At 47.6% G+C, this 21620-nt stretch overlaps 1 protein-coding gene across 7 annotated transcripts in view; it reads right to left on the reverse strand.

Annotated features, from left to right (window-relative positions):
• The window catches only part of HP1BP3 (heterochromatin protein 1 binding protein 3), a 28278-nt gene extending 11993 nt beyond the window's left edge, over nucleotides 1-16285 (reverse strand). For all 7 annotated transcript variants that reach the window (XM_082328936.1, XM_082328939.1, XM_082328940.1 and 4 more), the window contains exons 1-7: nucleotides 16214-16285; nucleotides 5061-5260; nucleotides 4524-4626; nucleotides 2937-3087; nucleotides 2432-2591; nucleotides 1225-1368; nucleotides 585-665 (exon numbers count right to left, since the gene is read on the reverse strand). In XM_082328936.1, the coding sequence (XP_082185062.1) occupies nucleotides 585-665; nucleotides 1225-1368; nucleotides 2432-2591; nucleotides 2937-3087; nucleotides 4524-4626; nucleotides 5061-5156 (735 nt within the window). In that variant the 5' untranslated portion in view covers nucleotides 5157-5260; nucleotides 16214-16285. The remainder of the gene's footprint in view (nucleotides 1-584; nucleotides 666-1224; nucleotides 1369-2431; nucleotides 2592-2936; nucleotides 3088-4523; nucleotides 4627-5060; nucleotides 5261-16213) is intronic.
• Between the last annotated feature and the right edge of the window lie 5335 nt (nucleotides 16286-21620).

Here is a 21620-nt window from a genome sequence, read left to right on the forward strand (position 1 = left end):
ACAACTAATTGTGAGGACTAGGCTCAAAAAAAAAAACCCCAAGCCCAAAAAACCCCACATCCCATTTTACTGCCTCAGAACAATATACACCCAACATTAGCAGCTTTCTTCCAAAAGCCTTAGGACATCTTCTTCTTCCTCCCTCTGCCCTCACAGCTGATGGAAAAATGTTCACCTGACAGTCCTGAAGACTGAAGTCTTCCATTTACCCATGCAACAGATATAACAGAAACAGCAGTAGCATAAAGCTCTCTTACAATACCTGAGAGGCATCTCTCTCTACCAGGTAAAGACAGAAGAGGAGCTTCATGGTTATTCAGTTTTCTGCCTCTGAACCAAAGCCTAGGGGTTTAATGTAAACATTTTAAAACTAAGATTTTGATTATTCTACTTGGTCTTAATTTCTCATACTAGCTTTCTGATTCTGATTTTAGTGGAATGGGTGTTTTAATTACTGTACTTGGGGAGAAAAAGTACAGCAAGGAGGAGAATACTGTTTGGGTTGGGGTTAGGCTGCTTTTCGTCAGATACATGTGTTTCAGTGCAAAATTTTTCAGAGTATTGTTTAAAGTGATCCATCTTACCTTTCTGTCTCTGGCTTTTGGAACAGTTTTTCCTGCATTAGACACCACCACAAAGCTCCCAGAAGCTCCCTTTCCTTTCACCTAGTTCAAAAGAAAGTCCATTTCAGTCTTTAACAAAGTAACTCTTTAACAAAAATAACAACATGGAAGAGACTAATTGACATCATTACGCAGATTTTGAATGTGCTGTCACCCTGGCGAGGGGCTGTTATGGCAGAGGCCTGATTTGAACCCACTAAAATGTCACTAAGATCAGAAACCACAGCCAGACATTAATAACGTACCTTGCTGTCCTGACCAGGAGACCCTAACAGATATCACAGGCATAAAGTACAGTGGTAAAAGCAACGTGCTGCGGCAGAAGTGACGTTGTTAGACTCAGTTTGAAGACACATGCTGCTGCAATGCTATATGACACAACACCAAGAAACGGTCATAAATTGCACAAAAGACAACTGTGCAAAGTATCCGACTGACAAAACAATGCTGAAATTCTGTCAGCGACTAAGTGGAGACAGAGGTTGATTAACCTCCATGAGGGAGAACATGATCACCCCAGAGACCTGCTAACGGAGTTTAAGAAAGTCCTATGTAATTCAGTAATACCACCTCCAGTGCTGCTCCACAAAGCAACTCTTACCTGTCTAATGATTCCTCTCTCCAGCTCCCTTTTCAACGCTTGCTTTAGAAGATAGCCTCTCCTCTCAAGCTCCAGGGAAGGGTATTTGTGGATGATGTATTTACGTATTGCAACGACCGATGCACCGCTCTTTTGAAAGCACGCCTGAAACAGAAGCAAAAAGTTAGCAGAAACCACCTGCCCTCCAATTATCTCGCTGTGGGTCTGGAAGAACAGAGATTGAACTGATGCCTGTACGCCAGCATGCTGGCCCAGGATGTCAGGGCCAGCCTTTTCCCCACAATGACTCAAGGAGTATAAAATATGACTAACAAAATACTTCACTTTCCCCTTCAGAGTAGCTGAAGGGCAGACGACACAAAAACAGCACAGCAAGCACATATCAACTACTCCCCTATTCTGAAGCACTTACATGTAATCGCTTAAACACTACATACTACCACAGAATACAGTCACGTTTTGGCAAACCAACGCTGCACAACTGGTAAGTCATTTTACTACTGTCAGACAGAGTAATTGTTAAGTCAGAACAAGTTGCCAATGTTTTGGGTTTTTTTAAGAAGTTGGAGGATTGACATTAGTAAACTAGTAAAAAACCTAAGTTGAAGTTCATATTTTGAGGATAAAGCAGCTGGAAAGGCCATCTTGCAATCAGGGCTGGTGGAGCCCAGGCCTCCGAGAACCAAGCCTCAAGGGGAGAGCAGCAGCACAACCACAACAGCACAGGTCTCTTCTTACAACCAGGAGGGATGCAGTAAACCAAGACCAACACCACTCTGGAATGCTAGTTTACAGTATTTCCATCTGTCCTGAATTAGCATAAGTTAACGCTGAAAGAAACATGTATCATATAGATGGACTAATCAAGGTAAATCAAGTTAAATATGGCTAGGAGGCACACCAAATTAAAAGATGACAGGAATCAACCAGGTTATGTCATCCTAGCTGTTTCTAATAATGTAATTGGGGGGGAAACAAATTCTAAACAAAGAAATAAGCTACAGGGCCCCTCATCATCATCACGGACTCACATTTCAGCTCCACAGGCTTCCAGGCAGAAGCATACGTGTCTTACACAGTAAGTTTCCTGCTTAATAGGACAGCATTATCATCCGTACCATCAGCAAGCTGAAATTGTGGATTTTAGGTGCACAGATTATTCTGCTTTGCAACAGATGAACAAAAGAAACATTTGTCTCCTGCTTACCCTGATGGCCTCAGTTAAAATAGCATCCATTTTGGGACGTGAGGTGGCAGCCATCTGAGTTTGCTTCTGTGCTCTAGCTAGCTGGCTAGCAGAAAGAGTAGCCCACGCAGGAATAGTCTTTTTCACCTTCTTCTCCTTTTCCTTAGACTGATCCTTCTCGCTTAGGAAAAATACAAAGCCATAGTAAGACAAAAGAAACTGCAAAACAAGCCAACAAGCAGAACAACAACAAAAAAAGCCCAGAACACCTGACATTGAAAATAATTTAAAGAACATTTTGATGTTTCTATTAGAAAAAAGAGACCCTATCTTGATATTCAGCCTCACGCAGGTTCTAGAACAGCAGCTACACTTGATTGGTAGCTTCTTCCTGAGAAATACGAGCACCTTTTTAAAGGACCCATCCTATTTTCCCCACCTCTCCCACCATCTTTTCTATCTCTAGAACCTGACTTTCTTCAGAATCCTACCCAAATCCCTGAATTCAGCACTAAGCAAGCCTTACTCCTTTTTGGTTTCTTCTGAGGACTTTGTTTCCCCCTTCCCTTCATTCTCAGGTTCCTTTGGCTGTTCTGCTTCACTGGATGCAGCAGGCAGGGTTTCATTCTCTTGTTCTTCCCCAAGAGAGGCAGATTCCTCAGAGGTGACTTCTGCATCTAAAAGATGTGAGAACACATCAAGTTACTGCCTAAAACCAGCCTCTATTCTTCAGGAAGGCAGAGGGGGGAAAAAAGCTTAAGGACACCCCCCCAAAATTATTTCCCACCAGACAATTTCTTTTCTCTAATTTAAACAGATGATTTGAATGTAACGTAAGAAGTGAAAGAAACTATGAAAGAGCTTCGGTAAGGTGCAATCAGCCATCAAATGCCAGAATAACTTCAAACATCATCACGTAGCATTTTTGCAATGAACTAATTCCCCCATCTTCTCCTCTTAACTCCAGAAGTTACTGTTGCAATCATCCCTCATCAGAGGGGCCTGGGTGGGGAAGGGAGGAGGAAATCAGTACCATGAAACACTAAGATTTTCCCCTAGGTTGAGGTTTATGTGCTTTTAACTCAGAAAGGTGCAAAAACATACATCTCCACAAGAAATTTAGGTAAATACATACAAGTAGCTTTGTTTATGACCTGCCTGTGTTCAGACACCGCTGTTTCTGCACCCCACGCTGCGGCACCTGAAGGATTTTAACCATTCAATCACGTTTTTCCAGACTTGGTGAAGCTTTATATTCCACGTGGATGGGCAGAAGCACTTGTCTATCAGCAGGATCAAACCCAGTCAGAAATCAACTTACCAAGCAAATGAACTCCAGTATATTTAGCTGAGAAGCGGCCTTAGAGACTGGGCTGCCTACTAGATAAGATGCATATAAACTGCCGTTACCGACTTTTCGGATAAAGACCTGTCCACCATGACTGCTCCATGCAGTAGACAGGTTCTCTGTCTCTGAGAAGGAGCTTAAGCACTCCTGCTACATTCCTGTGCTTGTTTTCCCATAGAGGCATCATGCACTTAAAATGCGCAGTGTATTAATAGTTAGTTTCATATGTAATTTATTTATTTGTGACACCAAAGAGGACAAAGTCAGTGAAACTAACCAAATAGGATACTGAAATGACACATTCTGAGAAAATGAGGTGAAGGTGCTAAGACCAGACACATTAATATCGGACCAGATTTTATGACACATTGCGGTAAAATCCTTTCGTTCAGAAAAAGAAAGAAAAAAATTTAAATACGTTGGTTTTCCACTCATTAACTCCACCTTTCGATCTCAAGCCATCTTCCTACTGAAACTTCACAATTTCTACCTTTACTCTAAAGAATGCGCAAGCTTGAAAGGGACCACACTTAGTTATATTTTCATGTCTGGAGCGTCAGGACTTTGCCACAGGATACGAAGGACAAAAAAAACGGGTTCAGACTCAAAAGAGTGGCTGCAAACTACAACTCCCTAATAATCCAGGAAAAGCCTGGGAAAAGAAGTAATATTTTAATCAAGACAGTAAGGTTTTTTCAGGAGTTTCAGAACACACGCCTGCGTTTGGAGATACATTAACAATCCACTATGGAACTATTACCGTACCCGCTTTGACCTCTTCACCTTCAGCAGGTTTGCTTTTGGGAGGAGTTTCCCGGGAAGAAGAATTCACTGAGCGACGGATCGGCATCGTGTCGTCTTCAACTTTCTAGAAAAAGTATACAAAAATCAGTACAGATTCTGGAAAGAATCAGGAAGTTTTTGAAATGGGATTAAAGGAAAGCAAAGCAGCGTATGTAGAAATATTCTGGTTATATTTGGATTTTTCAGAATTTTAAAAGACAGTAACCCTCAAACCAGCTTCTTTGAAGCATACTAGGAGAGGATAGTTTCACATTTTACAGTTATAAAAGAAATAACTTCTTTTCAATTCCAAATTAAATGAGATGACTATTTGAGGATTTTGACAAATACAACATCTCAGGGAAAGCAGGGAAGGGGAAGGAGAGTGCCCACAGGGTTTATTAGACTCCCAATCGAGTTTCCTACAAGCAGGGGAGAAAGAGTACCGAGTAACCTTCAGCAGGACTGGAAGTCAAGGACTGATCCAAGGGCAAGCTTGGAGAATGGGCCAGCCCCTACCTCACTTAACTTGTCCGTGTGGATCAGCTGAGCTCCCGTTAAGAGTGGAAGCGCCTTATGATGCACGGGTTCAGCTTCAGACAGATCAGTCGCCATTTAAATTAATTTCTAGCCCCAAGTGCAGGTAACACTGTGGAGCCCCAGGTTTTAACCCCAAGGACTTTTTCCTAATGGTTTTCACAGTGCAGTGAGGAGTCAACCTAAAGTACAGAAAAGATGGGGTGTGAAAATTAACAAAACAAAAACATCTACGTCCATGTATCTAACAAACTAAAGATTAAAAAGAAAAGAAGAATAAATGACTTACAGCTTATGGCTAACAGAACTGACAAGCAACACTTGCATTCAACAAAGATGCTAAAACATGTATGCAAACTTGAGCGCTATGGATGTAGCAGAAATGGTAAAGGTGTAAGCCAGACCTGCAGCCTGCTCCATTAAAACATATCTGAAAGAATAAAGAAGCTCTTTAAATTAACAGAAAGCGTTAACGAAAAGCAGACATTGCACTGTGCCTAATGTAAGGCGTGGAGGTAACCAGTAAGTCATTCACTTTGGGTAAAAGCAGGAGCTGACACATTGATCCAGCTTCTATCAGCCTAAGGAATTAAACCATTACATCTGTTAGACAGAGAATACATACACTGGGGACCCAAACCATGCTGCTCCCAAACTAAACCCCATGCAGTTTACAGAAATGAATGAGTCCTTGAACAAGAAAATAACCATGAAAACAGCAGTCTCCGTACCTTCTACAGAAAAATTAAAGCTTTACGAAATTCTCCTCCAAACACATGCACCGCGAATGGGTTAAGCTTAGTTTAACCCTCATCAAGTCTCACCCCTTACTACCATTACACTTCTACAGCCTTTCTTACCTGTTGCCCATGCTCCTGCATCAGCCTCTCCTAAGGAGAGGGGCTCCACTATTTCCATCACAAAACACGGGGTTTACTTTCTCATTCACTTGCTCTTCTCCCTTTAAAAATCTCAAAAGCAAAACCTTACCTCTAGCAAACCACGGCTGGACCCCGTCTCTCCTGTTCCATCAGCAGATCAACCTCCAGACTGCTCTCTTCCCTTCCTTACAAAGAAATGGCCAAGCGCTCCCCATTTCTACCTGTTCTGGATGTTTCCTTTTGCTCAGACAAGAAGGCAGACACTTGCCATGAATTTTCACTTCTAATAGGTATTTCCCCCAGCCTGAGTGTCTTCCTCTCGAACAGAGACCTAACATCACTCCTGGCACTGTTTTCAAGGTGACTTTCACCACGGTTTCAGCACTTTGCACTGCATTCTCCATTGCAGGGGTGGATGCTCTGTACCACATCAATACCACCTCGGTTACTCCATATTTTTGCCCAAAAATACAGTCCTCTTATTATTCAGCAGTGGGGACTCCTAATCGATCGGAGGGATTCTCTCTACCTCCGTTATTTTCCCAGGCAAACCAAAACCCAGCTCATCTGCACGGAGCACTTTTGTTAAACCTCCACGCTGGGTAGGTAGTTTCCATTCAGAAACCAGTGGCAGTGAAAAAAGAGTTGAGGGGAACGCGCGTTAAGATACAACGGTTCACAAGAGCTGGTGATACCAGAGGCTACATCATGGTACCTACAGGATCTCCTCCCCAAATAATAAACCGGTAAATGAATAAACTAAATCCACTGCTGCTGCAGGTGGGTGCAGTGTCACGTCAGGTGCACACACCGACGGCACAACCGACCAAGAGATTTTCATTTCAGAACTAGATGCATCACTAGGCAGCATTTCCACGGGAGACGTTCATCTGGCCGTCTTCAAAATGCAGCGCGTCTGGCAGCTAAAGGCAGTCAATCCGCTCCTGCAACATCTACGACTTCTCCTTTGATGCTGAACAGTCATTCTGAAAAATGACAGTGAACTAGCCCTGTCTCGGCACCCGTAAGAGCAAGGGAGTGTAACAGGGCCGGATGTTTTCTTCTGAGACAAAACAGAAAAATCAAAACACACTACATGCCAAAAACAAAATAAATGAGATGAATGAAGCTTTCTTATGAAATTTCAGGACAGGAAAAAAATACTAACAGCCAACTAGAACATACAAACTATAGCCAAGCTTTTTTTTTTTTTTTTTTTTTTTTTGCCTATTTTAAGGGACCTTTCTCCCTCAAGTGTGGAAAATGAGAGGAAAAATGAAAATTTTCACCGGGCTTCAGCTCAGTATCAAATGTTTTTTCTAGCAAGCACAGCCTGAAGCCCTTTAAAAAAATGCCAGCATTTTGAAGTGAGTCCTAAAATAACCAATTACAGATCCATCCTCAGGGAAATCGGTTGGGGCCTACAAAAGATGCTTTCCCTGGGATTGCTAATGCACACATACAAGCATGAATTGTGGCTGACCTGGTCCTGGGTTTTATTTATTTTTAAACTGTGTGACCTGCATGTCACATGCATGAAAACATAGTATTCCTAACTTTGACTTAAAATTCCCCAAGTTCTAAAAAAACCTTTGTTTAGATCACACTATGAACTATTTGACTCTTTTTGCCCTCAAGAGTGCAGCTTAACGCAGCATAATTCATAACCTCAGTGCCTATAATACATGCAAATAAGCCATCATCCAGCAGAAATTCAGAGTGACCCGAAGAGGAGCTTGTTGATTCCCTCTGCATTTCCATGCCTGGATCATCTCCTGCTCAAAAGGCCAAGGGAATCAAAGGGGCAGGAGGATAATCTCCTACTGACTTCAAAGCACGGATATTCAAGGGGCAAAGTCACAAGCACCACTTTGTGAAAGCATCACGGCTCAAGGACTGCTCTTGCTTAGCCTATTTCTTTCCAAAGAGGGATCAAAACTAGTTTTCTGGACTGGATGTGAAATGTTAACTACAAACGGGCCTGAATTTAGTTTCTCCGAAAGATAAAGCAAAAGACTAGAAGGTTCTGCAACAGTAATGCAGAAAAACTCTCATTCCCCCTTCCAAATAAAATGGTAGATGTATTTAATGGAAAAATCAAGTCACCCAAACCAACTGTTACCTGGACACCCTATTTCATGTATGGGATACCAAGACATCTTTAAATGTGTACCGCAGCTACGACTGCAAGCATCACTCTTAATAATAAACAACCAGAAAGTAATAACTGTATTTTGCATTTACACAAATGTCAGACAAACAAATATTGTGCTTAGAAAGTGGGAAGAGGCCATCAATCGAGGATGCAGGTTTTCAAGGTGGTTGTTGGGTAACTCTCATGTACACTTAAATCTGATTGACTGCCAGAAAAAAAATAATCACATCAGCAATGAAACAAACATCAGGATACCAACCTTTTCAAAAAGTTCCTTGCAAGTACAGATAGTAACTCCTCACATAGCTACTCACGCTCATTTTCATAGAATCATAGAACGGCTTGGGTTGGAAGGGACCTTAAAGATCACCTAACTCCAGCCCCCCTGCCATGGGTAGGGACGCCACCCACCAGACCAGGCTGCTCAGGGCCCCATCCAGCCTGGCCTTGGTGTCCCTGCCAGGGACGGGGCGTCCACAGCCTCTCCGGGCAGCCTGTGCCAGTGCCTCACCACCCTCCGCGTAAAGAATTTCTTCCTAACATCTAATCTAAATCTCCCCTCTTTCCGTCTGAAACCGTTCCCCCTTGTCCTATCACTATCTGCCCTTATAAAGAGTCTCTCCCTCTCGTTTATACAAGCCCCCTTTAAGCACTGGAACACCACAGTAAGGTCTCCCCAGAGCCTTCTCTTCTCCAGGCTGAACAACCCCAACTCCCTCAGCCTGTCTTCACAGCAGAGGTGCTCCGGCCCTCTGATCATCTTTGTGGGCCCCCTCTGGACCCATTCTAAAAGGTCCACATCTTTCTTGTGCTGAGGACCCCAGAGCTGGACACGGTGCTCCAGGTGGGGTCTCACGAGGGCAGAGTAGAGGGGGAGAATCCCCTCCCTCGCCCTGCTGGCCATGCCTCTTCTGATGCAGCCCAGGATGCGGTTGGCTTTCTGGGCTGCGAGAGCACATTGCTGGCTCATGTCCAGCTTTTCGTCCACCACGACCCCCAAGTCCTTCTCTGCGTGGCTGCTCTCAATGAGTTCTTCTCCCAGTCTGTACTCATGTCTGGGATTGCCTCAACCCAGGTGCAGGACCTTACACTTGGACTTGTTGAACCTCATTCGGTTCATATGGGCCCACTTCTCCAGCCTGTCCAGGTCCCTCTGGATGGCATCCCACCCTTCAGGCGTGTCAGCTGCACCACTCGGCTTGGTGTCATCTGCAAACTTGCTGAGGGTGCACTCTATCCCACTGTCATTGATAAAGATATTGAAAAGCACCAGTCCCAAGACAAGAGCCCTGAGGGACATCGCTCATCACCAGTCTCCACCTGGACATAGAGCCATTGACCGCAACTCTTCGGATGCGTCCATCCAGCCAATTTCTTATCCATCGAATAAATGGATAAGAATCCATTTATAATAAATGGATAAGAATAAAATCCACCCTTCAAATCCATCTCTCTCTAATTTAGAAATAAGGATGTCGTGTGGGGCTGTGTCAAAGGCTTTACAGAAGTCTAGGTAGATGACATCGATCGGTTTTCCCTTATTGACTGCTGCAGTCACTAATGGGTCATTTTTTCCTAGGGGTCATTTGAACTGCAGGTTGGCAGGTTCCCCGGCTATCACAAACTAGTCATTTCAAAGCTGGTAACCCAGCAAGCAGCTGATAAGCAACAAAACCCCCCAACTTTGTGGATTTCTAGATGAGCAGGAATGCTTGATAGTGTCCAGTCTCCCTGCTCAAGGAGTGGCCGCTAATGGAAGGTCCAGTCAAAGGCACAGGTAGCTTTCCATGAACTATTATGAAAAACTATAGCAATTTCCTCCTGAGCCATCAGCATATCGTTGGAGGAGAAAAAAAGAAAAAAAAAAAGACAAAAAAGAGAGGCTTCAGGTGAGACGCACACATTTTGGATAATATTTCAGAAGACTGGAGTCCCCCACCAATGTAACAGACACAAGAATGTTAAAAAAAAAAAGTTAATTTGAGGAATAGTTTGGCTGGCTCCTTGAATTTCTGCTGGCCATAAGATTTTCCAGCTTATCTCAGACTTCATTCAAGGGAAAATATTTCAGGATAAAATCAGGTCTCGAACATGGCAAGCCAACTGTCAGGCTGGCAGAAACACCAAGTCAAGGACTCGGGATAGGGTGCACAGGCTGAGCGGACTGAAAACAAATACGCAATGGAAAAATGAGAAAGCATGTCCAATCCTGTGCCGTTAAGGGTGTCCACTTACTGTTACACGACATGTACACTGGTGATGGATGTGCTCTTAGACATGACTTGGTACACGGCACATGACATGGGTCTAGAAATCAGGTCAAAAAGGGCTAGAAAAGTTTCTATGTTCTTGCAGATTTGATGCCAGGGTGTCAAGGGATACAAACCCGCCAACCTTACAAGCAACACAAGCAAGTTTGACTGTTTATCATCAGAAAGGCTTAAAAAGCAAAGTAACTGGATTTCAAGAACAGGCTATTGATTATCATGCAATTATCTACTAGTTTCTAAAGCTGAATTGAGCGGAAGAATTGAGAGACTTCAGCACGTACAGGACAACCAGGGGATCAGGTGCAGTCAAGATGGCTTTATCAAAGGCAGGTCCTGCTTGACTAACCTGATCTCCTTCTATGACAAGGCGACCCGCTTAGTGGATGAGGGAAAGGCTGATGTTGTCTACTTGGACTTTAGTAAAGCCTTTGACACTGTCTCCCACAGCATTCTCCAGGAGAAACTGGCTGCTCATGGCTTGGACTGGTGTACTCTTGGCTGGGTAAAAAACCAGCTGGATGGCCAGGCCCAAAGAGTTGTGGTGAATGGAGTTAAATCAGCTGGTGGCCAGTCACAAGTGGTGTTCCCCAGGGCTCAGTACTGGGGCCAGTTTTGTTTAATATCTTTATCAATGATCTGGATGAGGGCATCGAGGGCACCCTCAGTAAGTCTGCAGATGACACCAAGTTGGGTGGGAGTGTTGATCTGCTGGAGGATAGGAAGGCCCTACAGAGGGACCTGGCCAGGCTGGGTCGTTGGGCCGGGGCCAACTGTATGAGATTCAACAAGGCTCAGTGCCGGGTCCTGCAGCTGGGTCGCAACAACCCCAGGCACCGCTGCAGGCGTGGGGAGGAGTGGCTGGGAGCTGCCCGGCGGGAAAGGACCTGGGGGTGTTGGTTGACAGCCACTTGAACATGAGCCAGCAGGGTGCCCAGGTGGCCAAGAAGGCCAACAGCATCCTGGGTTGTATCAGGAATAGTGTGGCCAGCAGGACGAGGGCAGGAATCATCCCCCTGTGCTGGGCACTGGTGAGGCCGCCCCTCGAATGCTGTGCTCAGCGCTGGGCCCCGCACCCCAAGGCGGCCATGGGGGGGCTGGAGCGTGGCCAGAGCAGGGCAGCGAGGCTGGGGCAGGGGCTGGAGCACAAGGCTGGGGAGGAGCGGCTGGGGGAGCTGGGGGGGCTCAGCCTGGAGAAAGGGAGACTTGTGGAGACCTTATCACTCCCTACAACTGCCTGAAAGGAGGCTGGAGCCGGGGGGGGTCGGTCTCTTCTCCCCAGTAACAAGCAACAGGATGAGAGGAAGCAGCCTCAGGTTGCACCAGGTTTAGACTGGATATTAGGAAAAATTACTTCACCGAAAGGGTCGTCAAGCACTGGAACAGGCTGCCCGGGGAAGTGGTTGAGTCACCATTTCTGGGGGTATTTAAAAGACAGGGAGATGTGGTGCTTAGGGACAAGGTTTAGTGGTGGGCTTGGCAGTGATAGATTAACGGTTGGACTCAATGATCTCAGAGGTCTTTTCCAGCCTCAATGATTCTATGATTCTATGAAGAGCATTTAAATGTCTTAGAAGCTGCAGAAAAAAGCACAGGAAATGTTAATACTTTCACAAAGCAAAAATGGAAATTCAAACCAAACATGCCAAAATATTACTTTCTAAATTGCAAGTTGGCCAACTTTTTCAAGGCTTCTGGCCCTCTGAAAACCTCAAAGCTCTTCTCTAAAAATCCAGCTCAGGTAGAAGATACCTTCCCAAAACCCTCAATATCTATATTGATATACAGAATATATCATCCAGCAACGTCTTTGATACAAAGTTGTTTTAAAAAAATGTATCTGTTAAAAGCTCTCAGCTGATTGCCTGTCACAGGCAAAAACCACAAAGATGTTCTAGTGTTTACTGATCTCCCTGTTGTTTTTGCAGTTTGCCAAGCTGCCTGTTGTCTTAAGTCAGACCAGTAGTATTTAGTCATTTAAAACAGCCTAAAAATGTGCAGAGGAATAAAATATCTCACTGAATACAGAATACGAGTTAGTCCCCACTTCTAATCCTTATTTGGCAACTTGCTCGGAAATTCACTCCCGTTTCACATCTGCCTGAGCATTACTTCACAACTGGCATTCCCATCGCTTTTGTTGCCATTCAATGAGTTTTGTGCTAACTTTGTCCCCATCCTTACGGACACCACGCTGCATCGATTTCCTGGGAGGTGTCCCAGTTCAGCGGACTTTTCAATCGCCTGCCTCCTGATTAAGCTACGAGGGCTGCATTTGCAGCTCCCTTGCGGTTGAGTCTCCCAGAGATCTGTTACAGGCTATCTGAGCCCCACGCTGCTACAAGCATTACAAACCATCTTGTTTCAATTAAAGAAGAAGAGTGGTCCAATACAAAGATCCAATAGCTCACCACTTGCCAGGCAAGAAATTCTTTGGCTTGACTAGCGTTATAGTTTCTATTTCCATCTACTCCTTCCTATGCAGCATTAAGGAGGGGAACAACAAACCCCAAGTACGTTAGGGTTCAGGGGAGCACAGTGAAAATCTTTCAGACTTCCAGTATCCAAACATGCATTCCTACACACAGAGACCCAAAGATGAGTTCTTCTCAGTCTAAAGATACAGTTTTCATTGCAGGGTAGCACTGAATTTGGACCTGTGACCCCAAATGCCACGAATGCAACCTGACTTACACCTTGCCTATCCTGTTGACTTTTACAGAGCAAAGCAAATATTAAACACTGCCCTTCTGCACACACAGATGCTGCTTTCACTGCAAAAAAAAAAAAAAAAAAAAAGGCACATTACTACAGTGAGATTGATGCTCTGCCTCCCCACCTGGGACAGAGCTCAGCGCCTCATCTCTGCTAGGATATAATACCAGAACTCAAAGTCAGCTCTATCTCAACAGATGTTTATTAAAATACAAGTAACAACCCATGCCTCACCTCCACTATTCTTCACCACCAAGAATGCCAGCTCAATACAAAAACCACTATAGGTTTCAGATTCTTTCTCCATCAATCTTTGACCTATACAGAAGACGGCAACAGCAGATCGTTTCCGTGGCTTCGATTATCTTCTTTTCCTATACCCAGGAGTTTTTCTTCACGTCTCCAAACACATAGCCAAAGCCTGGTAGTGTGCAACTTAAATTATGCCACCATCATACCTAGCAACTTGCAAAAACTTCAGCTAAGGGATTAAAACGAAGCAGAATTTCTGCTTGCATAGGTGTCTAAAAATAATCCCTCTCCATGCTGATGCTCAGGACTGACGGTGACAACCTCTGTGGGACAACAGTTTTTGAACAATTTTTGGCTAGTATGGTCCTTGATCCAGACTCTCCATGCGCTCCCACTGACACGAGCAGATAAGGAACGAAATAGCCCATATCAGAGTGCACGGGGTTCAGCTTTAAGTTTAGAACACGTTTAGGTCACAAACTTAAAACTACTCCAACATGAAAATCCACTGCTGAAAGTTTCATAGCCTTGGATGAAATATCTTAATTCCAGGATCCAACATTATGAATTTTGACAAACCACTGACACTTGAATGAAAATTCAGGCTGCTAACGTTACATTACAGGGTAAGAACCTTTTATAGGCAACATCCTCCTTGCTTAGATAGATTACATTTAAAACCACTATGTAAACCCTTCTCCCAAACTATTACTTACTCAGTCATCACATGTTATTCTGTAGTAAAAACCTATACATAATAAAAGCTATGATTTCCTTGCAGTCTATATAAAATCTACTCACACCTCACATTAGAGTCCATCAATGTAAAACTTCTTTTATTCTCTCTCACGGAAGTTAAAATCCTCAGAGAACCCTGGGCCACTTGTAACAGAACACTGACAAAAGAGTCACACATCAGTTTCTATTGAAAGGGAAAACAGAAAACGATATTCTGAAAACAAAAATAATTCAAGCAGCAACTACCTGAGGAAAGTGCACGATGCACTGAAAAGCTAATTAATTCGGAGGCACACATTGGTAAAGGGGAGAACGGCTACAAAAGCCAGCAGACGTTTTTTATACTACACCAAGTTCTTCCCCCCAACAGAAATTATGTGTATTTTTTTTTTCCCTTACCTATTCCTCATTTCCAAGGATTTCCCACTCTGTCCACCAATCTCTAAGTCCCTCCTGAGGAAGGGAAGTGCTCTCCCGCCGAGTCCATCAAAACACCTCCATTCTGTAACTGCAATCACCAGCGATACCCTCCTCTCCTCTCATCCCCCCTACACACACTGTCCTCACATGGAGGAGCTTAATAGTGTGACATTGTTTATAAACACGAGCACTTCTGAACCTTCCCCCCCTCAATAAGATAGCTGCTTGCCAAAGATTGTTGGCCAACTATTTCTTGAAGATGCTAAAAATACTATTTATGGTAAAACCAAACAAACAAAAAAGTCACATGCTTGGAAATCAGAGTGCAACTATTACTCAAAAGGCCTGATAAGAACTGAGAAGTGACATGCTTGTTAACCCAGAAATAATTCAGCGGCCAAGAAAGACTCCTGAAAAGAGTAACCTGTGAAATACCACAGATATGAGCAAACTCTCAGTCTCTGCTACACTTTAAAAGGAGCGAACACACCCACAACCCCACATTATCTAACTTTTCTCCTCCTGCAGCACAGGCTGAGCAGTCCTCCGTGATTTGCAGACACTGGTGGCTGTGAAAACAGTTAGAATACAGGCGGGAAGGATTTGTTCTGAACAGCGTGCCCAGTCTGGAGCTGTCCTCGGGCACCCTAAGCTGGTGGAGCCCCTCTGGCCTGGCAAGGGCTACACCAGTTTACCAGATTTTGCTACGCTGCTCCTCTCTCCTTAAGTCTTTGCAAAGTTTCAACCCAAAACCACAGTCCAGAGTAGCAATAAGGATAACGAATCCAGAATGGAAGCCCCTCTGGAACAGTCCCATTCCAGACTGGAATTTAATAGCCTTTGCTACGGAGAAGCACGTGCAATACGGGGAGGAAGGTAATTAACATTCTTCAACCAGGCTGTGACCACCACAGGGTCTCAGGGAGGAACTAAGTACCTAGTAGTCTCACACTTAGGCCTGCATCTGTCTCTAGTAGCACCGAGAGGGATTAAGAGCTTCTTTTTGGAAGCGGAGCCACACTGAAGTCCGGGACAGAGCTTTTCCTCGAGTGGCGGCACTTCTCTGGCCTCTGATGAAGCGAGTTTGTGGAGGGAAAAACACCACAACCGAGCAACCAAAACGCGGGAAGGCTACCGCGGGAGCTAAGGCACTTCCTAAGTTTATAAATAGCCATTATTTCTTGTGCCGCACCCCTACCAGCCCCTTCTGCCGCCGACCTTCCCCCCGCCGCCCACGGCACACCCGCCGGTGTTTACCGGCTGTCAGCGGGGCGGGAGAGGCGGTTTGGACGCCCGCACCTCCTTTGTGAGAGACGACGAGGGGCCGGGGGCCCGCACCCCGCCAGGCCCGGCCGCGGCGTCCGCACCTCCCCGGCCCGGCGACACCCGAGGGCCGGGGCCGCCTCCTTGGGCCTGGACGGGGGCGAGCCCGGCCTCCCCGGGTACGGGAGGGGGGGAAGCAGGCCGCGCTGCCCACCGCGACAACACCCCTTCACCGCGCAGCGTGTCGCGACTCGTCACCACTCGTCACGACAGCCGCCCCCCCCCCCCGCCCAGGCCTGTCAGGGAGGGGGCGCTGAGGGGAGTTCCCGGGCCCCGCCAGGCCGCCCCCGCGCCTCACACGCACCACCCCGCGGCCTACCGGGCCCGGGCCCCCCTCCCCGCGGCCTCTCCCGCCCCGCCGGCGGGCGGGCGGGGGGCACTCACCAGCAGGCCCGGCGGACACAAAGCGGCCCCTCTAATGGCGGCGGCAGCGGCGGGGGAACCGGCGGGGGGGGGGGGGGAGCCGGGGCAAAGGGGCGGGGGCGGGACCGCCGGGAGGGGGGCGTGGCCGCGGCGCGCGGCGGGGGGGCGGGCCCCGGCGGCGCCGCCGGCCAATGGGAGGCCGCGGGCATTTTTCGAACACCGCCCCCCCGCCCCCTCCCGTTTTCCCCCTCCGCCTCCACGTCGCGCGGGTGGGTGGAGGGGGGAGCGGGGAGAGCGCGCGTGCGCGGCGCCGTCCCCTCCCGCGAGCACAACGGCGGGGCGGGGCGCGCGCGCCGCTCTCCTCGGCGGCCGTTAGCGGCTCTGCGCGCGCGCCGCTCCCCGCCCCGGCGTTTCCCGCCTCGGCCCCGTGAGGGCGCTGAGGGGGCGGGAGCCGCCGTCCCCGCAGCCCCGCCGGGCAGGGCCCGCGCCGCCGCCGCTTCCCCCCCGCGCAGAACCGCGCGTTCCCGGTCTGGAGCGTTGCGTCTGCGCTCCGGCCTCCTGCTTCGTCCTCCTCCCGCCCTTTGCGGTTTCTCCAGTGCCTGCCCGCGCTTTGCCTCAGCCTCTTTACCCCCCCGCATCACTCTCATTAGCTGTGCGATTTACTCCCTGCCTCAGTTACACTAGTTCCATCGCTGAGATCTGGCTGCAAGCTGGAAATTTTCTGTCAAAACGTGCTAACAAGTTCTCGCTTGCGGGAAGGATCCCTTTTTTTGGCGCTCCTTGGCTTTGCTCTGTTTCAGGCAGCTTCCTTACCTGTGCCTCAGCTGCCCGGGGTGAGGATTAGCGTTGCAAGGCAGAGCAGAGGCATGGCCCGCGCTGGTGTTTTCACCATCGTGGTTACTTCAGGTCTGTGCAGAGTACGCCGAGAGGTAATAAACAGCAGCTCTTCCTGCCTGCCTCTTGATGTGCTCTTGCTCCAAGTTGGTTTCTTTATTTTTTTTTTGGCTAGGCCTGTGGGTGGTGGAGTAGTGTGGTTTTTTTTTTCTTCACCCAAATCCCTCTACTTTCCCTTCACTTAAGGTACAACTCCTCAGTTCCCTTCCCTACCTATTCTTATTTTCTTTTCTGCCATAAGTATGCTTTCTACAAGCTGTCTCCAAATACACCACAGAACTTTCCACCTGTAGCCTCTTGCCCAGGCAGCTTCTCATCGTTTTCTACATGTAATCCTTACTCGCGTGCTGCCAACCTTTCTCCCTCCATCTGTGTTTTTACCATTTGAAGACCGTACAGGCACTAACACATTGATTTGGGCCCTGTGGTACCTTTTATCCCTCCTGTGGACGGGAAGCACTTTTTAGGAGTGCTTACACCATTCAAAGCACTGGGGAGGTGTCTTGTTTCTGCCTTGACTCTTTCTTGTCTAAGCTTTTTCCAACTTTTTTTTCCCCCCACAGGTGGCTGCTGCAACAGCGTACTACACCCGAGAGCGTCGCCTTCCAAAGCCAAGCTGTTGTGACCAAGGCCTGGCCTTGCTCAGCGTCGTCTTCTCCACTCCAGATTATCTCCCTGATGCTTTGCTTTCCTACAGTCCTTTGTCTCCTGCGCCGAACAGCCCTGGAAGTGCCTTAGCCAGATGGCTCCACTTTGCTAAACATTCCTGTCTTGCTTGTGAGTGCGAAACAACGACCGTGCAGCTGCAGAAAAATGTGTTCTTTGGCTTTTCCCCCCTTGCGGTGCCTCTCTGGCAGGAGGGGAGGGACTGGAAGGTGGAGGAGAGGGGAGCGAGAGGGAATGTGCTCCTTTACTGCTGGCTTTTAAGACACCAAGAAGGAAAAGATGAAATCACCCCAGCTGCCCTCCCCTTGCTCACTGCAAAACCCCAGCACCTGCGTTGGCTGAGCCACAGAGCTACACTGAGATGTGAGCAGAGGAGGAGAAAAGCTTTTGTTGTCTCCTTCCCTGTTTTTTAATCTCAAAATCCACCCCAGAGGGGAGCTGCGGGCCCTGCGCATTCCTTAGCAGCCACACGCCTGCCTGACCAGGGTGGGCTCTTGCAAAAATGCCACACCTGGGGAAGGCGGCGGGATCAAAACCCGCTGCTTGCTCTCCTCTCCCCTCCGCCCCGTTTTTTTGGGGGGGTTCGTGTCATCTGTGTCCCCCTCCCGGTGTGTGACAGGAGCCGCCTTCGAGGGAGGATGCACAGGAGGAAGGGAACAGTGCAGGACAGGGAAATCCAACCTCAGGGAGTCTCACTTCAGCGGGGGGCTGCCGTCAGGGTGAGCTGTGATTGTGTAGAGTGTTATCATCATCATCAAATACTTTTAATAAGCACTTTAAATAAGTACTGAGCCTTTCCTGCCCTCCCAGGTGCCAAGCCCTAGTAGGATTCCAACTGGTTCGTGGATTTTTTTTTTTCCCCCTAAAGTCATTCAATTTGATTACATCTTTCTGCAGCCCTAGAGCTTTTAGAAACTTGCCTGCAGCTTTGGGTTTTGCCTGTACAGTGCAGCTTGCCGTTTAAACCGGATCATTTAGACATATTGCTACTGTTCCCAAGGAGGAGCTGTAAAATTTGCATGTCAAGAGATTTACCGTTTCCACCCCGTATCCAGAGCAATGCCACGTGTTCTCGTTCCTCTGTTAGAAACAAGAAACCTGTTGTGCTTCTCTTTTAAATACATCTGGTCACAGCAACTCCATTCCAGGGGTCGCAAGCCCCTCTGGTAACTTTCTTACCCTACATCAACTCATATTTTCCCCATTTTGCTATGTTTTTTACTTAAAGTGAACGCTTTTTTATTTAATAAGCACCCTCCCTGTGCCGCTTAACAGCTACCTGCCACATATGGTACCAAACACAAGATTATCATTACCTTTTTTTATTACCTTTGTGCGCCTTATACATTGAGATCAGCTTCTGCCGATAATGTTCTCAACCCCGCTGGCTAAGCAAGTGCAGCGTCTTTATTGCCAAATTCTGGTTTAGCGTTGGCCTGCAGCTCCAAACTTCAGCTCTGATTATATTTAAGCCTTGCTTCTGGTGTCACTACCCCAAGTTTTTGGCGTCTTTTTTCCTTTTCCATTTTTAACTCAACTTTTGCATTTGTTTTTATAAAGACTTTTATACATCTTTGGCCCACGGTCCGCCTGCCTCAGGGAGAATTTCATCCTTTTTCCCTTTCGTCCCGTGTCCGATCGCCAGCAGGCTGGGGAACTCCTTCCCTTTGCCTCACTTTCATCCCTAAAGCTCCACATTCTGCTGCCACTTCTTCAGCTTCTCGTGCTTTGAAAAACAAATATTCCCTGAGAAGCCATCGTCGAATTTAAATTGGGTCGTGTGCTTCTTACCTTTAGGTCTGTTTATCCCTGAACGTGTATCCGAAGGGAGTTATTTCGGTTTGATGGGATCGCTCGAGCAGGACCCTGGCGCTTCTGCCTTGAAGTTCCCGGTCAGCCGGCGGCGTTGCCGCTGTTTGCAGCTTGACCCGCTGGATTTGCGCAGGGAGCGGTGCCGAGTACAACTATCCCATAACCACCACAGAAACAAAACGTTTAATTAAGGTGGGTCTCGCCTCCGTACATCACTTCCCACTCGCAGAGCCACACGCAGGCTTCCAGGGGCCTTTCGCCTGCCGCACACGGAAGCATTCGGTGGTGCAGGACTTACCTGCTACGCAGTGCTGTCGCCCTTCCCGCAGTCCCCCGCACAAGTCTTGTCTTTACGCTTGAGCTGCTTTTTACTCTGGATTTTTTTCCCCTTTACATCTCCAGTAGAAACATGGACTTTTAGAAGAGATGAGGTGACAGCCTTTAACCACAACTTTCCGCTCTGGTTCACTTTACCAAAGACACACGTCCAGCGATCACCAGATAATAATTTTGTCTCTGTACTTGCCCGGCGTCGCCCTACACCACCTCCCAGCTGATGTCTGTTGCTGCCCCTCTCACAGCTACCCTTAAGGCTAAGCCGGTTAGGTTTATCTTTTCAAACCCTTTCCCTTTTCCAGGGTTCTTCTGTTCAGCAGTGCGCCCATTTTTGTATCAGTTCCTAGCAAATGAATAAAAACACGCTTAAATATACCAGTTTGCTCCTTTCTGGAACAAATACATGCTAGAAATGCCACTGGGGCTGACAGAAATTTGGAGCAGGAAAATGTTGTGGACTAAGCAGCCTCCGCGGGCTGCTGCTTTTCTAGAGACACTCGAATTTGAAATAGATCCTCATTGCTAACGAGGCCGATGCTGCCATCGCTGGGAGACCAGGGGCTGGAAGTTGTCATTTTTTTTTCTGTAGCACTTTTGGCATTACAGTAGTGATTTATTTTACCCAAAGCAGGCAAGTGGAAATGACAGCTCCCCTAAGCCAAGGAGAAGTTGAAGTCCACCAGCTCGGCGTTTCACGCTGGGACAACACACCTCTCCCAAAGCCGCACATCCCGGCAGTTAGCATCTGGCAGCGGGAATTTGCTAAATTCCTTTGCTCTCCGAGCCAAACACCGTTTCAGATTAAAATTGGTTAGTAGCGGGCTGCAGCGCGGAGCACGCAGCGGCCGTTCCCCTTGCCCGGGCAGGTAATAACTCACAACACCTCCCGGCTGGGATGCTTTTGCGGCCACAAAAAGCTCATTTTTGGCTGCCGCGCGTGCACTGTACGCCCCTGCGATCAGCAGCACGCCCGGCGCATGCAGCAGCCTGGCTGGCCTCCGGCCTCCACGCTGAGTCCTGCGGCCATAAGAGAGCAGCGCCCTGCCAGCGCGCCTTGCTGGGCAGGCAGAAAACCTTTGGGTTGAGCAGGAATTTAAAGCATTTTTGGCGATGGCTCCTGCTTGAAGCCTACGGTCAGCTCTAGCGCTGGCTCGCTCGTCGCTCCGTGGGAAATCTTGTCGACTGGCTTTTCTTCGAGATGTGTCAGCCACAGCTCAGGCTCCTGCTCAAAATATCCGCCTTGTGACGCTGGAGGAAGCCTGAAGAGTCAGATGCGCTTCCTTGGAGGATGGGTAAAACACTCAACTCCCCTGTTTTGCAGCAAAGGTGTGTGAAATTCCTCGCGTTTGACGATCACGGTGTACGAAGACACCCAAAGCAGAAGAAAGGAGCTGCGCGCTGCGCCCATCGCCATAAATTCACACAGCGGTGGTGCCGCAACCCTGCAGAGCGCTGAAGAGGCCGAGCGCCCGCTCCCTTCTCAGGCCGGCCGCTTTTGGTGAAGTACGCGGTTTCCCAGCACAACTCGCTCGCACGCAAACGGGAGGTGGCCGGGACTGACAGATTGTTCACTTCAGGCCGTCTTTAACAGCACAGAGCACTTGTGCCAGGCGTTATTTCAGAATAGCTTATTCTGCAACACTGAAATGACCGATTTTCCTTCACGGGTCAGACCTGAAGGTACCAGCTGCATCTGCAGCGCTGACCTTTTCGGCTCCCT

The sequence above is a fragment of the Platalea leucorodia genome (assembly GCF_965183815.1).
Source record: "Platalea leucorodia genome assembly, chromosome: 17".
Lineage (NCBI taxonomy): Eukaryota > Metazoa > Chordata > Aves > Pelecaniformes > Threskiornithidae > Platalea > Platalea leucorodia.